The 16,525-nt window shown below is 41.4% G+C and overlaps 1 protein-coding gene across 1 annotated transcript in view; it reads right to left on the reverse strand.

Moving 5' to 3' along the window:
* Positions 1–16,525, reverse strand: part of PHLDB1 (pleckstrin homology like domain family B member 1) — a 130,490-nt gene that overhangs the window by 5,923 nt on the left and 108,042 nt on the right. Inside the window, exons 15-22 of the mRNA XM_018552853.1 lie at positions 15,683–15,865; positions 14,611–14,757; positions 13,821–13,937; positions 13,609–13,711; positions 9,512–9,788; positions 9,339–9,429; positions 5,645–5,791; positions 5,312–5,531 (exon numbers count right to left, since the gene is read on the reverse strand). Coding sequence (XP_018408355.1) covers positions 5,312–5,531; positions 5,645–5,791; positions 9,339–9,429; positions 9,512–9,788; positions 13,609–13,711; positions 13,821–13,937; positions 14,611–14,757; positions 15,683–15,865 — 1,285 coding nt within the window. The remainder of the gene's footprint in view (positions 1–5,311; positions 5,532–5,644; positions 5,792–9,338; positions 9,430–9,511; positions 9,789–13,608; positions 13,712–13,820; positions 13,938–14,610; positions 14,758–15,682; positions 15,866–16,525) is intronic.

Consider the following 16,525-nt stretch of genomic DNA (forward strand, 5'->3'; position numbering starts at 1 on the left):
ATTATGCCTTTTAAAACTGGTACAACAATTTATACAAAAAACTAATCTACTATATGTTAGTCATAGGGATGCACCAATGCCGTTTTTTCGGTATCGATTACCGATATTTTGCTTTTGGTATTTGCTGATACCGAGTACCGATATCGGTGCTTCCGCTGGCATGGAGCCGGCTTCCCGGGCAATCAGGAAGCCGGGCGGCAGGTAATGACACGCTGCCCGGCTTCCTGATTGCCCGGGAAGCCGGCTCCATGTTGATTGGCTGGCTTCATGCTGATTGGCAGGGAAGCTGGATTCCCAGCCAATCAGGAAGCAGGTCATTCCTTCCTGACTGCCCGGGATGCCTCCTCCATGTTCCCCTACGGCACTGCCTCTGACTGGAAGTTCGGGTATCGGAGCATTTGGGCAAATACGAGTAAATACTTGGTATCGGCGTGGATACCAATACTAGCATCGTTATTGGTGCATCCCTAGTTGCTATGAGTGCTTACCAAACAAGGTACTCAAGTAGAATAATAAAAAAGAAGGGGACACATTTTAGGATATCAACACTGTTTTGACTAAGGATCATATGTTTGTGAAGAATGCAACTGACAGGCCTGCCCATTGGGAGTGGTGGCTTTGTGGTTTCCAGCAGGTCGTACAGCAGCGAACGTGAAGAACCAAGGACAGGTAAGTTATAAGACTTGGCAGAGCTATTTGAAGCAGACGTGCACCGAAATGAAAATTTAATACCGAAACGAAACCGAAATGAAAAAAAAATGTCGGGCCGAAAAATAATTTTTTTTTTCTAACTTTATAATTTTTTATAAACGTATTTTTTTAAAATATTTTATTTGTATTTATTTATTTTTATTAAATATTTTTATTTTTTTCTTTACTTTTAGGGTCTTCAGGGAAATATTAGGCATCTAAACAGACCCCTGATATTTCCCTTTTAAAATAGAAAAAGAGATTGAGAACACAGAGTCCTCAATCCCTTTTTCTGCATCCCCTGTTATAAATGAACAGGAATCCTCTATACTGAGTGTTCCTCTTCATTCATAACATGTGAATATAGTGGGTTTACTATAACCACAACTATAAATGAACAGGAGGGGATGTAGATTGCTTCCCATTCATTCATAATTGAGGATATAGTAAACATACTCTGTCCTCAATTACGTACAAACACTCAGCGATCACTGAGTGTTTGTACCCGCTCTCCATCCTGACAACTGTCACATGAGGCTGAGCAAGTGGTGTGGGAGGAGAGCTCAACCTGCTGTGACAGCGCTGGCTGTCTCCACGCACACACTGCTCCCCTGATCTGTGACAGCGCTCTCCTCCCAGCTGGGACACAGAGCAACTCCCAGTGGGGAGGAGAGAATACGCGGATGCACCGCTAAATCAGCAGAAAAATGGCACTTTCGGCATTTAGCCAAAAGTGCCATTTTCGGCCGATATGTCTCGGCGTATACATATCGGTGCATCCCTAATTTGAAGGATAACTTTACAAACAGTGCAATAATCCTTTATAAGAAACGTGGAGTGATTTTGTACATATATTCTTCATTATAGTCAGACTGATTTTTTCTCTTTTTCCAGATGTAGCTTTGGTCTCCTTTTCATTTTGCGCTCAATAGATTTGCCACTATGTTGAAAAACATTCAGTTGTTTACAAAATTCATTAACTTTTACTGCCGTGCCATCTCTTCAGTAAATCCAATGTGCTTTGGGAAACTTTTGTCATGGATTAAAACGTTTTTTGATAGATATAAAGGATTTACAGTTCAGGTTTATGTGACAAATGTTCTACAATTATGAAATATCCACTTGAAAGTATGTAGACAGGTAGAAGCATCTCATTTGTGCACTGCACATAAACTAAGTGACCATTCTATGCACCCCCAACCACCAATAAATAGCTGGACATGGCACAAAGTTTGCTTTTCTTTTCTTATTTCTTCTGCCTCAAAAGTTGAGATTTAATGGCTAATCTACACAGGAACATTTTAATTGTATGTAAGGGAAAATTAACAAAAAAAAAATGCAGTGCATCTCTGCAATACATGCACATTTCTCCATGTTTATCCTTTTAACCACTTGAAGTCCGCGGTGTTAAATCCCCTTCCCATCCAGGCCATTTTTCAGTATTCAGCACTGCGGTACTTCGATTGACATTTATTCCGTCATGCAATGCTGTACTGAAATTAATTTTATACCATTTTTTTAAGGGACAGATAGAGCTTTCTTTTGGTGGTATTTAATCACCACTGCGGTTTTAATTTTTTTACTATATTAAGGAAAAAATACAGAAATTAATTTAAAAACAAAAAAAACAGTTTCCCCTATATTAAAATGATAAAACATTTATTACTACCCAATTTTTTGGTAAAATATAAAAGACAGGGTCACGCTGGGTAAAAAGACACCAAACATGTCAAGCCTTAAAATTATGTGCATGCGCGAAACCTCAAAAAACTACATTACCCAAAATTGGCCATAGGCGATGCTTTAAAAGTTTTTACCGCTCATCAGTTTAGTGTTATCAGTGATTGATGGCCCTAAAATGATTGCTCTCACTGGGACGCTCGGGGCGATATGCAACGTGTGTAGCGCAATTTTCGTTTTCGCGCGCTGGTGCACCGGACGCGTATTTACGTTTATATGTGCGTAAACGTGGGGGTGGGGGACAATTTGGATGTCACCTGGGGACCCCAAAAGAAGCTGATGAAGCAGAGATCTGCTTCATCAGCTTCTTTTCTCTGGCTATAGCAGCCAGATGACTGACAGGTGAATGCGGAAGTGATGTAATACACATCACTTCTGCATTCACAGCCCGGTGGCAGATCAGCAAGGAGCTGATCTTCCTCCCTCTTCCTCCCGACACCCTCCCGAGCCGCAGATGGGCTAGTGGATCCCGGGATTGAAGGTGAGGGGGGGCGGCGGCGGCAGCAGACGTGGGGGGCACACACCAGCACATACACACGATCGGCTGGCTATAGAGCCGCCGATCGGGTATATGTTAAACAGTCGGTAACGGCTCTATGCATTGCACGGTTTTTTTCTGCCCGCGCGCAAGCAGAAAAAAAATGCCGTATGGAGACGGCAACCCACTGATGCAGCAGTACCGTCCGTCCGTTTTTTTTTCAACGGGCGGATGGCAACTGGTTAAGGACCCTGCAAGTACAGAAAAATACCTGTTGATCTGCCTGCCAGAAATGCACTTGGCTCCTAATTGCTGTTCCTGCTTTTTTGTGCGTGGTGTCTGCTCTACTTAGTTTTCTTTTGCTTAACTACTCAAACTCCTCTCCTAGGCCATTTTCCACAGCATTGAGACTAATTATTCTGTAGTACAAAGATTACAACTCCATTAGATAACACAGAAGTGGGCACAGGGTACAGAGCAGTTCTGAATTTCTGACATGATCAACGGGTAGTTTGTTTTTGCACACGTTGAACGGATATAACAAAACACTTTCAGTGGTATCCATAGCAGACCATAAGTTAGCAAATAAAAAAATACTTTTGTTAACATTTAGTTACATTTTAATATCTTGATACTAAAAGATTCAGCCACTTGTTGGCAGTCACTCATTAGGCTAGGAATTTAGTAGCTCTACCCTGCTAGTAAAATCACAGTACATCACTGGGTGTAGCAAATGATTGCTAAACACTTGCAGGGTTATTCACAAAAGGGTGAAGAGTTTGGAGAAGGCAGGAGAACTTAACAATCTAGAACAACATAACGGATTTTTAAACATTCTCCAAATCAGCTCACTTTCCAGTTCAGCTATGTTGTTCTAGATTGTTCACTTCTCCTGCCTTCTCCAAACTCTTCACCCTTTTGTGAATAACCCTGTTGGAAATAAAAAGCTGTGTATGAAACAGCTACAAATGTAGCAAGTAGTAGCAATGTTTCCTTCATGTGAGTTTGATCGCTAAAAGAGGTTACTTCATGCTACCCCAAAGGGTAATAATTTATTCCATTCCTTTAACCATTATTGGTCAGCTATTTTAGAGGTAGAACTAAACCAATACAAATCTGCTGTGTAGCTCTATCAGGTGACTGTCAGCAAGTGGTTAAATATCTTAGTAGAAAGAAATTAAGACTGCCTGTGTAGTTCTCCCATATTCAATTATTTTTATTATTAATTTAAGACAAAGAAAGAATATTACATCATCATTGCCTGTGTAGTTCTTACCCAAGTCTTTTAAAAGGGAAAACACTGCTTTGTAAGCACAAGGGCTGGGATCACCAATAGAATTTGTACATTACAAAATCATTTGGGATTTGGTAGGTGAAACAGTTCTTATATGCAGGTTTTACTGTGTACTTTGCTGCTTGGCTTAAAGCGAACCTTTACACTCAAACATGAAATTCTACCAATTCATCCCTCTATGTATGATGACTAATAATAACACAGACATGTCAGGTGTAAAATACTTGCAGAACATTCACTTCCTGCTTTTACTTCAGTTTGCCAACGCAATGCACACTGGGATTGCCTTGTCACTAACAGAGCATTGCTGGGAAATCTCATCAGTAATCTCAGGAGATCTCAGGGAAAGGCATTTTTTCCACTGAGATGATGTGCATGGTCACATGTCCTAGTCACATGTCTAGTCACATGTGCCAGAAATTGAGGGCACATTTGAGAGCTAGTAATCTGCCCTTAGTAAACATGGCCACTGTCAGAAGACTGGGGAAGAAAAGAGATATAAGGGATGCAAAGAATACTAAGCCGACAAGTATCTAGAAGTATCTGTTTGTAGATTGTTATTACTAAACATTTCTAAAAGGCGTGTCTGGTATTATTTTAAAGATATGAGTAAAGGTCCGCTTTAAGTTGCCCTTTAAAAAGAACACATTAGGTTCTCTAACCTATCGAGTACACAGTGAAGTCTGAACTCTTTCTTCATCCCCTCTGCCTGGAAAGGGGGGAGGGAAGGAGACCGTAAAATCCTGGCTGCATGAAATTAAATGAGATTACTTTTAGGAAAGTTGGCCTCATGTCACTTCTAAGCTGCCAAATGATCTTACTTTAACAGCAGTAGGCCAACTGTCCTGAAGGAAGTCGAATTTTTAGACATGCAGCCTGGATCTTTCATAAGCAGGCAGTGACAGAATGCATACCCCAATAGTTCACAATACATTAGGTTCACAATACATTAGGCCCAGTGTATTTCACAAATTAGTGCAAAGCTGGTTGGTTCCCTTATAATTCCACATAATGGGCAAATAACTGTAATGTAAATGGCAGCGACACACACGTGGTAGGCAGTCAGCAAATAACGCTTTCTATTTTCAACAGAACAGGCAACTGCTTACCAACATAATAGGATAGGGTGCGTTTCAAGCGATCAAAGACAAACCAGCGCTTCTTCCAAGACTTAATTTTACCACCCATCTTTGTTAGAAAGCCGCGACACATCTTTTCATTTATTATTACATGAGAACATGTGTCCACCACGTGACCCGAAGACTCAATGTGGGTACGGAGGTCAAAATCTTCCTTCCGAATAGGCAAGTAACGAGTCATAGGACGAGCCTAAGAAGGGAAAAAAGGGCAGCAATCAATGAAATATTGAAATACATTACCAATATTATTAAAAACACAATCAGTAGACAGAATATTGCATAAGCTGTGGATACAAGACTGACCTGAGAAAAATGTTTCTCTCTCATTTTGACCTCTTTATCTACAAGTCTTTGCCTGTGAGCAGTCTCATCCTGTAGACGCCTCTCGAGTTCCTCTCTCCTCTTCCTTTCATCTTCCAATGCTCTTCTGCGTGCTTCAACCTCACGTTCCTACAAGTGAGTCACAAAAAGCCCTTGCATCACCATCATCATCAGGGTCAACAATAAAACATAAATATGCGCTACCAATAGGCCTTTCGCCATAACCACTCGAAACGATATGAGAACTGTTACATTATTAATGGTTATCTAAAACCAAGAGCAAATTTGTAATATTTTGCAGCTTACTAGTCCTTATGTGTGGTTGTTTCATGGATTTTTCCCTTAATTTTCACCTGGTAATCCTACCATTTACACACTTCCTGTCCAAGGGTGACAATGGTCACGCAATGTACTGTATCCATGGAGGTGCAGGGATGTCACCCCAGGAAAGGACACACCTCCCTCACTCCATAACCTTGGAGAGAAGTGTTCTGTAGTGCTAATACACTTCCTGTCCTAGGGCGAAAATGGTCACTCAATGCACTGTGTCCATGGAGGTGCAGGGATGTCACCCCTGGACAGGACACACCTCCCTCACTCCATAACCTCGGAGAGAAGTGTTCTGTACTTCTAATACACTTGAGAACTGGGAACTGTTTGAGATAACATTCCAGTGTGCTCGGGACAGCCCTGGATTTCTGGAAGGAACAGAAAGTATTTTGCACCTACTGAGCAGAAATAACAAAATGCTTTCTATCCTATTTTTAACAGACCAAAAAGGAGCAAATAAAAGAAGTTCGTTGTTGGAGTTTCCATTCACATTAAGTCTATGACCACTTTTAATTTGTATTAAATAATCAATTCTGAGACAAGATATTTGAGCTCGGCAAAAGTGGGAACAGCCAAAGCCAACATAAATTGAAGACGAGCTAGTGTATAAAATTACTAGAAGATGTTTGTTTTTTTTTAAACCCAACCAAGCTCAGAACTGGTAACATGATTTAGTGGAAACCACCAGGTCCCTAAAGGGATTGTGGTCAATAAATAATTATAGATGTATCAAAAGCTCAATTAACAAATATCAGCGCCTGCCTTAAAACATTCAATTTGGATGCAAATGTATGAATCCAGCCCAACCGTGGGTGATACAACTACTGACATAACCACCAAGGAAGGGCCTTCACTGTGATACTACAGAAAATGTGTTTTAGCAAGACTTAATACCCCCTTTTCTGTGCTTTAGACATGCAAATATGCAGGAAAATACACATTAACCCCTTGATGACCAGGGTGTTTACACATTCCTTCCTGTCTAGGCCATTTTTCAGTATTCAGCGCTGCGGTACTTTGACTGATATTTATTCTGTCATGCAACGCTGTACTTAAATTAATTTTATACCATGTTTTGGGGACACACAGAGCTTTGTTTGGGTGGTATTAATCACCACTGGGGTTTTTATTTTTTACTATATATATATATAAAAACTATATTTTTTTATGAAATGATAAAATACAGGGTCACGTCAGGTAAATAGACACCAAACATGTCAAGCTTTAAAATTGTGCACGCCTGCGAAATTTCTAAAAACTACCACACCGAAAATTAGCCATAGGTGACACTTTAAAAGCTTTTACCGTTCATCAGTATAGTGTTATCAGTGATTGATGGCACTAGAATTATTGCTCTCACTCTGACGTTTGCGATGATATGCAACGTGTGGCGTAATGAGCACAATCGTCGTTTTTGCAAGTAGGCGCACCTGACGCATGGTTGCGCAGGTATGTGGGGGACTTTAAAAAAATGTCTGCAGGGGTTTTTTTATGCGACTAATTTTTATTTACACTTAAATTTATTGTTATTACATAGGGGGCTAAGAAACTCCCAATGTTATATCAAATTGCAGTGACAGGTCCTGTTTATGGAGACATCAGGGGACCCCCAAAGAAGCAGAGATCTGCTTCACCAGATTCTCTCTGGCTGCTGTAGCCTTAGAGTGACAGCTGAATGCGGAACTGATGTAATGAACATCACTTCTGCACTCACAACACCGCAGGTGAGATCAGAGGGAGGTCGTGTACTCATCTCCCTCCGATCTCCCTGCACAGAGCCACAGTGCCAGTCCCGGGCCTGCATGGAGCCCGGGATCGCAGCAGCGGCAGAGGGGGGGGCGCATGAAGGCACAACATACAAGCGATCGGGAGGCTCTACAGACGCCGGACTGGCTCACCCGCATCTAGAAGGCGCCCGCCCGGCCATTTATGTACGGTCAGCAGGTGGTTAAAGAAGAACTCCCGGTCATTTTTTAATTAACCTTTGCAGTGAGCCTACCGCCCACACTACAAGGGTTAAGTGTTCTTTTTTGTCCAGGGCAAAAAAAACAAGGGTATACTCACTCGATCCTCCGAACCGGCCTGCTATGACAGCGCTTAATGAAACTTGTCTCCTCCTGGTATAGTGATGGTATGTCCCTCAGCGCCATCACATCCTATACACTGTGTATAGAACGTGATGGCTTTGAGACCTTAGAACGCTCTAGCGGAGGGGAAGAAAAGCTCCAGGGACCGGCCTAAGAACTATCCAGCTCTGAGGATCGGGTAAGTATAACTTTATTTTTAGCCCTAGACCAAAACGAGCACTTAACCCTTGCAGTGCAGGGGTAGCTCCACTCCAAGGGTTAATAACATTTTAAAGTGGAAGGGATGTTGTTTTAAAAAGAAATGTGACAGGTCGGGTTTTTCTATGACAGAAGAGACTCTCAATTTCTCTTCTGTCATAATTGCTCCTCACTACCTGTCAGTTTGTGTACACTGAGCCGAGCATGTGCAGCTCAGTACACAAGGTCCTGTGCAAAGATCATTCCACCATGGCCAATCAAGAGGCTTAGGACACAGAACCCAGAAGGGGGAGAGCCCAGTGGGGTAAATGAACACAAAGGGGGACAAAGTGAGACCGATGATGTTTTTTAAGTATTTAAATGTAAGGCTGGCCATACACTGTTAGAATGTTGTCCGATTCAAAGGAATCAGCCAAAATTCTTACAGTGGGTGGCCCTGCTGGCTTGACAAAAGTCGATTACCCAAACTTTTGTCGAAGGAGCCTGGCCAAAAACTTTTCAAGTGAACAATGACTATATCCAATCAGCTGCAGTCACTGTTCAGGTATTCTGACAGAGTGAGAGTACAATAGCCGCATCAGGAGATTTATCCATCCAATGTGTTTAGTGTGGATGGGGGAATCGGTTTGGTTTTTATTTGTTCAGCCCAAAGTCTGAATCATAAGAAATCTATTAGTGTATCGCCAGCTGAAGTGTCCAGAAGGTGTCACACACTTTCATGGGATAAATTAAAAACTAATTAGGCCATACCACGCTTCTTTGCTATAATGTCACAGAAGAAGTCGGGTCACCCTTCTTTCCTTTAATGAATGGAGAAAGTTTAGAACACAAGAGGTATGCTGTATACAATGCTATATGTGACCATGCAAGGGAGATTTTCCCTCACCAACTGCGTGGTCAGTGGGACCAGTGAGGGGTCCGAGGATCTCTGCGACAAATAGATGGCTTCAATTTCTTTTTGAAAATGTATTAAAAATATACCACTATCTCTATTATAATAAAGTTTACATTCCTCCCTATAATACAGAAACTAATGTTGACTGATATTTGCATTAACTTACTCTGGATTCCATAAGCCTTGCTCTTTCTGCATGAGCCTCCAGCAGCATCCTTTCCATTTCCTCAATCTTCAGCATGTCCAGACCACTAGCACTAGAATAACAAGCAGTGGCGTATAAGAGAACGCTACAGAAAACAAGCAAACTGGGCATGGTGTATAATCACAGAACCTCACCTAGACATATTATCAGGAGAGCACGCCGAGTTCCCTGTGGAAACACTAGTGTCTAGACTGTCGGAGCTCTCCAAGCTCAAAGTGTCATAGCCATGTGCAGGGTCATCATCACGGGAGTTCAAAGGCCGCTGGTGATGCAGAATGGAATGATGCATAATCGGGAGATAGCTTTGATGAGGGGTTGAATGGAGAGAATCCCACTGCGACTGAGCCTCAACAACAGCTTTCTGCTTTAACTCTGCAAGGCGCTTGCGTTGTTCTTCTATTACTTGCTGTCCTGTAGGAACAGACATAATTATAAACATTGCCATCCACGATCTTCATTGTATACATTTCAATATATTGTGCAACACATCTTCTAGCGCACACATACTAGCATGTTAACATCAACCAAGCAATTCAACCTAATTATTATCTATGCTACATTTTTTTACAGTGCAAACCATCAAGCTATTGTTTTTTTTCTTTACTGTACAGATTTGCAATACAATTGATCACAGTTAGATATAAAGCTACTTGGTGCATATCCAAATTCAGAAAAATATAGCTGAAAGCTGAACTCTAGGCAGATATAACAGACACAAATGAATGCAGCTTTGTAATTATAATTAATTCTTTAAATGTATTGAGTTATTTTAATGCAAGCTGTGTAAGTAGCTGACTTTGATCTGGTATCATCCTCTTGTAGTCCTTGTTCAGCAGGGCTGGAGAGTGAGAGGAAGAAGCAGCACAAGGAGACAATCAGTTCATGTGGTGTAGAGGGATTTTGATAATAACCCGTATATTTTATATTGATGTCTGCATGCACACTATTATTAATAATATAATAGATACATTTAAGATGAATCCTCTATATTCATATTTGCAATTTATTGTTGAGAATAATGAGAAAGTTAAATAATAAGTCCTGCATTTGTATAGTGCACAATTATATAGTGTAAACATCACATCTACATATAAACACATATATAATGAGCTGTATGAATAAGCAACACATGAAACATTTAGCGTTGTAGATGGAGGTAAATAGAGTTCATGTAGGGCAAAAAGTTTTAGTAGATCGAGGTAACTAGAGTTCATGTAGAGCATTTAGGCCTTATAGGTAGAAGTCACAAGGGTTTAAAGAACAGAAAATTATAAATAAGTCTCTGACTTTTTTAAATGAACAATAGGTTCAATGCCAATACAGCTGTCCTCTAACCTTGACAAGAGGGAGTTTAATGAAGAGAAGAAGGCCCATCTAATGGTCTTGGCACAGTGAAATACGAGTACAGGTGTCATTATGATCTGATTTTTTGGAGGTAATTCAAGGTAACATATGATTATTTTGTTTGAAACACTATAAAAACGGGGCATGCAAGCCCATATTAACTGAACGTGACTGAATTGCTGTGTGTTGCTGGACAGCTGAATTAAGCTACTTCTTGAAGATCTGGTGTTGATCCTTTGTTTATTCTACTTCAGAAGTGACAAGAAGCATACTTATAGGAGAAGAATGTTGAGTGACAGAGAGCTCATCACTGTGCTACTTCTCTTTGTACTCTCCAGTCACAAGCTGGGTAGGTCCAGGACTGTCTGTGCTCAGGGAAAGTGGGTTGAATGATGCTTGCCATCAGAATGAGAATATCTTGTAGTGAAATAGAAGTACTGCAGAAGAGCGTTCTGGTTGGAAAGGGAATATTGCAACAAAAGCTGCCTTTTTATTTTCTCTTTTAGCTGGCCAGTCATTTTTATCTAGTCATTTTTGTCTGGAGTTCTGTTTTAAGCAGGAGTTTTTTTTTCTTTTTTTGCAACATACAGTAGTGTTTTAGAACAACTAAAAAGCATGCAAGTCAGGCAAAAAAAGTGCGTTCCCAAACATACATAAAAAGTAAAACTGAGTGCCATTTGACTGTTGCCGCAGTCTAGCTAATTTCTATCGTACATAACACACAGCACACTTCTAGGCTACCTGTGCATTCAGCTACAAGGGACTTTTCTGTGTCCAGGTCACCAGCTAAGCAGATACATAAGATTGGCAGTTGAGTGCAGATTGAGAGAATGAGAAAGTCAAGATGTCAGGAAAAGAAGAGGAGAAGTTTTAATGGTAGTGCTAAATGCTGTGCTTGTGCAAAGTCTTGTCAACTGTATGCAAATTATTAGTACCTTGTGATCCTATAGAATCAAATATTATGCAACCCTGTTGAGACCATTTACCCTTTACATTGGGGGTAGACAACCCACAGCACTCCAGCTGTGGTGAAAATACCCATGATGCAATGCAAGACTGACAGCCACTGGGATTTGTAGTTCCACTACAGCTAGAGTGCCGAGATTGCCTACCCCTGTTCTACATCATTATGTTTTTTTGCTAACATATATATATATATGTACATATACACACATACATACAGAACAATAGCATTTTACATCACACACACACACACACACATACATATATTTATATATATATGTGAAAAGCCAGTTATACTTAGTTATCACAGTTCTGATGTAAAATGCCATTGTTCTGTTGAATCTGCTTCGTTTGCTGTCCTTGCTGCTGAGCCTATCAATGTGTCAAAAGTTTCCCCACTGAAATCAATGGATTCTATAAATAACTGACAGGCAACAGCAGTATGAAGAGCAAGGGTAGTACGTTCTAAGAACCTAACTTAATTATCAGAGAAATGTCAAATCTATTACATGCCAGACAGTTAATGCAGATAGGAGTAAATTTTATGTTTAAAGGAGAACTATGGGGTCAGTGTTTTTCCCCATAGTTCTCCTTAGGGTAACGGGAGGACACAAACTAGCGTCCTCCCGTTACCCTAAGCTCAGTATACCGCGAGCTACAGCTTAGATGACGGGATCCGCCCAGCTGCGTGAGTGACAGCTGGCTCTGCCTATCTAAAGGCAGAGCCAGCTGTACCCGCCCCCTCCCCGTCCGTTCCGCCAGTCAGCGCTGGCAGATCGGAGCGGGGAGAGGGGAATCCAGCCCCTGTCACGTCAGAGAGCCGTGACAGGATCGAGAGGCGAGCGAACCCGGTATGTGTTCGCTCACCTCCCGATCTACTGAGCCGACCTGTGACAGTCTCATTGTCACAGGTCGGATAGAACTATGAGGTGAGTGAAAAGCACTCACCTCATAGTTCTCCTTTAACTAGCAAAATGTTCTTTAACTAGCCAATGCAGAATGATGCGTTTTAGTTAGTTGTGTCATTAGTTATGGTGTTTCATAATACTTCAGTTTAAATAGTGTTTTTAAAAATGGGGTGAGCAAACTCCGACGTTCCAGCTGTTGTGGAACTACAAATCCAATGAGGTACTGCAAGATTCTCACAGCCACAGGCATGACTCCCAGAGACAGATGCATTATGTGATTTGTAGTTTCACCACATCTGGAGGGCCAGAGTTTGCCCACCCCTGCTTTAGAAAGATAAGGGGACGACAAAACAACATTATGGCTGCGCCAGTCATATTTGTGTATAGCTAAACATAAATGTAACATGGCCACCTGTACAGCTTCAGTAAGTCAGCACACAGTGCTCATCAAAGATGGCTGCAGGAGTACATCTGATAAATGTGCGCTCCCTTGCATGCATATGGTAATCATGTGACCATTAGAATAGCTTTAAATTATGTGCCTGCTAAATGGGAACTGACATTTTCCATAAGCATGTGCCGAATAATTATTGGGGTTGTGCTGACATATGCCAACTTTGCAAAGTCATTTTACCCTAAACTCCTATATGTTGGTGAGCACATTGTGCTTATGTGCCAACCAAGCCACCATATTCCCACTCACCACTTTGCACACTTAAAACAGGGAAATCTTCCACTTGTGTGACAATGAGGAAGAAACTATAAAAAAGTGCATGATGCCCAAGTCCATGAATGCGTAAAGATAATGTGTGTAAGAAACCTCTAGTACAATGAACAGATAACATGGGGTGCCCTTCTGCAAAGAAGAACAGGGTGGGAGGAATGCAACACTGAAGAGAGCAGAGAGGGGGATGGAGCATGATAACTGAGGGTGCACAGATGAATGTGTACAAGAACCTTCCAGTGCCGAGGACAGGAAACATTAGACTCAATGCAGCTGGACAAGATTCTGTCACCTTTTTGAAGTAGTGCTAGTTGCCTCTTACTCTGAATATCCTGCAGAGTGACTGCCAATCCACGGGAAAGACTTCCTGAACCATTTTGTGTCAAAGGTGCACTCTAACGAGAAGAAGAGGGAGATTTGTAAGTTAACAAAACTAATCAAAAGTGCTTTTTAAGCTTGAAAAATATACAAAACCAAGGAAATGTCAGCAATGTATTTACTTACCTTTGGTGAAACACTTCTTCCCAAAGTAGAAACCGAGAAGTGGGAAGAAGCAGGAGAAACTGTTTTCATCCTCGGCAGTGTTCTACCACCATCCATTTCTGTTCGAGACAAAGAAATCTAACAGAAAAGTTATGTTACTTGTATATTTGTGTAACAAACTTTATAACATGCATAGACGTAATGAACTTAAAGCTGAAATCCAGGCTAGAAATATTGTCTTTATCCAAGGGGCATGTGCATTCTTATTTAAATCCTGGTATTCTTTGTGCATGTGATCTAGATCTGTGCAGCAATTTGCCTCAGTGCTTCCTGTAACAAAGACTGGTCACTGTTGCTCTCTCTCCTTGTGCAGGGTGACTGGTCTTGTATCAGCCCCCCTGCAGTAGTTTGGAGGAGGCAGCATGTAGTGGGATGGTATGCCAGCTCTGCTCTCTGTACAGGATATGTGCAGCACAATGATCATATCACCACTACTGTACATTTTCAAGGTGATATCTGTGTTTGTGAATGCATTTAGTGCACACAAAGTGGATTTATATCCTTTGTGGCAATAGAAGAATATATTTTAAATAAACATTATGGTGCTCAGAGTTCAGCTTTAAAAATTAATTCACACAGGAACAATTTAACATTTTGTGGTTTCAAACAATTCATAAACATGCGTCTAATATCTATGACTATAGTTCTACAAATGTCAACTAACATTTGAATGGATGTATTCCTTCTCTATTAAGATTTGCTTTGCTATGCAGGCAGGATGGGATGGGTGGGTGGTGGGGGGGGGGATTACCTGCTGGGCCTTACGAGAGGCATGAGACTTAGCAGGAAGGGGAGGTGGGGAGGAAGAAACAGTGCTGGAGGGAAGAGATGCAAATTCCTGATACCAGTCTGTCAGAGGAGGAATGGGTGCAGAATGACCCTCAATCTGTGAATTCACCTGATGATGTGGGAAAGATAAAACAAGCAGTAAAAAAGCATGAGAATGAGGCAGAAAGAAAAAAGTGAAACAAAAAGAAAAAATAGTGGTGTCACCCATAACAATCCTAGATCAAGAAGATGCAAGACATATTACATACTGGAAAACTATTTGTAATGGCTATGGATATCAACCAAACCAGGACCGTCTCATCCAAGCACTCCTAATGGCAGTTGTAGACAATATATGGTCCTCAGACTTCTGTACAGGTCATAGCTTCCTAAACACAAAGGTTCACATTGTATGACCATTTGTGTTTAAGTAATGAGAAGGGGGGATAGTGAGCTGCAGACACCTATGGTGCTGGCTAGTCAGGGGAAAAACAACAGTGATCAGGCAAAGTTTTCTAATCGTTATTCCACCCAGTGGGGTATGTATGGCCGTTTCTGCCCCATAAACATTCAAGGTAGGCTTGGAAATGTAGATAACTACTTTAAAGCTAATTTTAGACATGAGATGACGGTCATTCAATTAAGCCATTCTCACCAGGATGGGGTAACAATCTTGTGTCTATGAAGGCCCCAAACCTAACCATTCAGCTGTTGGGGCATTCAATCGGGCAGGTAAGAAAAGCTGACCCCAGTCACTCTCGTCCCCCCCATGAGATAAGTGGTGGTGGCAGCATACTTATCCCTTCTCCATTGATATGGACCCATCTGGCAGTAGCATCTGAGGAGGTCAGATTGTGAATGCAATTCTGACCTCCCTTGAAAGCCCAAAGCTGACTGTAGGTGTTACAGTTTCTCTTCTGATATACAATGAAGATTTGACTAAACAAATTTCAGGTAAACCATTTTTTGCACAACTGTTGCAACAGAATCTCAGACACCAAGCAAGATCATAAATATTAGCGAAAATAAAGATAGCTTTATGGTAGTGAACCCACCTCCAGGGAGATGGAGGGAGAAGAGGAGGATGATGAAGAGCAGTGATGAACAGAAGACGGATCTTCACAGGAATGAGCACTATGGTTTGGTTTTGCATCAAAACCTTCAGAAGGAAGAGCACTATTGGTAGTGCCTGGCATCATGTTTCCCAGTATATCATGGAGTTGATCTAAGGTGATGTACTAAAGAAAATAATACATTGCACAGCTTTTTAGTAGTTCATGAACATCAGCCTAGGGGACAAATATGAATCCTAAAGATGATATAACGCCAACAATCAATATATAGCAAACTAACCCAAAACATAGTAGATCAGGCTGCCTATAGCTCCGCATCTAATCTATGATTTTGCCGGAACTGCCCCATCTAGTGCCTATAATTGTCTATCTGCCAGTTCTACATGACTGGGATTTCTCATAAAACACAGCCTGCAATGCATCTATGTTAAGCCAAACCATTTGCTTTAGAGTTTTTTCACCAGCCTCGTCGCTTGACCGCATCTAGCGTAGCAAAGCAGGGAGGCTTGCAACAATGTGCACAGGCTACGCACAGGGACAGGCCTTTCTTTATTAGGATACAGTTAATCTACTCACATTTACTATCTCAGGTTTTGGTAAATGGAGAGAGAACTCACCAGTAACCCTCCAGCAACTGCGGCCCAGCACTAGAAATGTGCAGCAGGGGCAGTGCCAGATTTAATCCAATGATTCTGGCCCCCACCTTTTAAGAAAGCCAATTCATTTACAGACACTTGAAGGTCCTAAAGCATTCTGCTGGTGCTTTAATAACTTTTACATCAGTTAAGAAACTTTTATTAACCCTTGCACTGGTGCCCCCCCCCC

Source organism: Nanorana parkeri, unplaced genomic scaffold, assembly GCF_000935625.1.
Source record: "Nanorana parkeri isolate BGI_ZX_2015 unplaced genomic scaffold, ASM93562v1 scaffold98, whole genome shotgun sequence".
NCBI lineage: Eukaryota > Metazoa > Chordata > Amphibia > Anura > Dicroglossidae > Nanorana > Nanorana parkeri.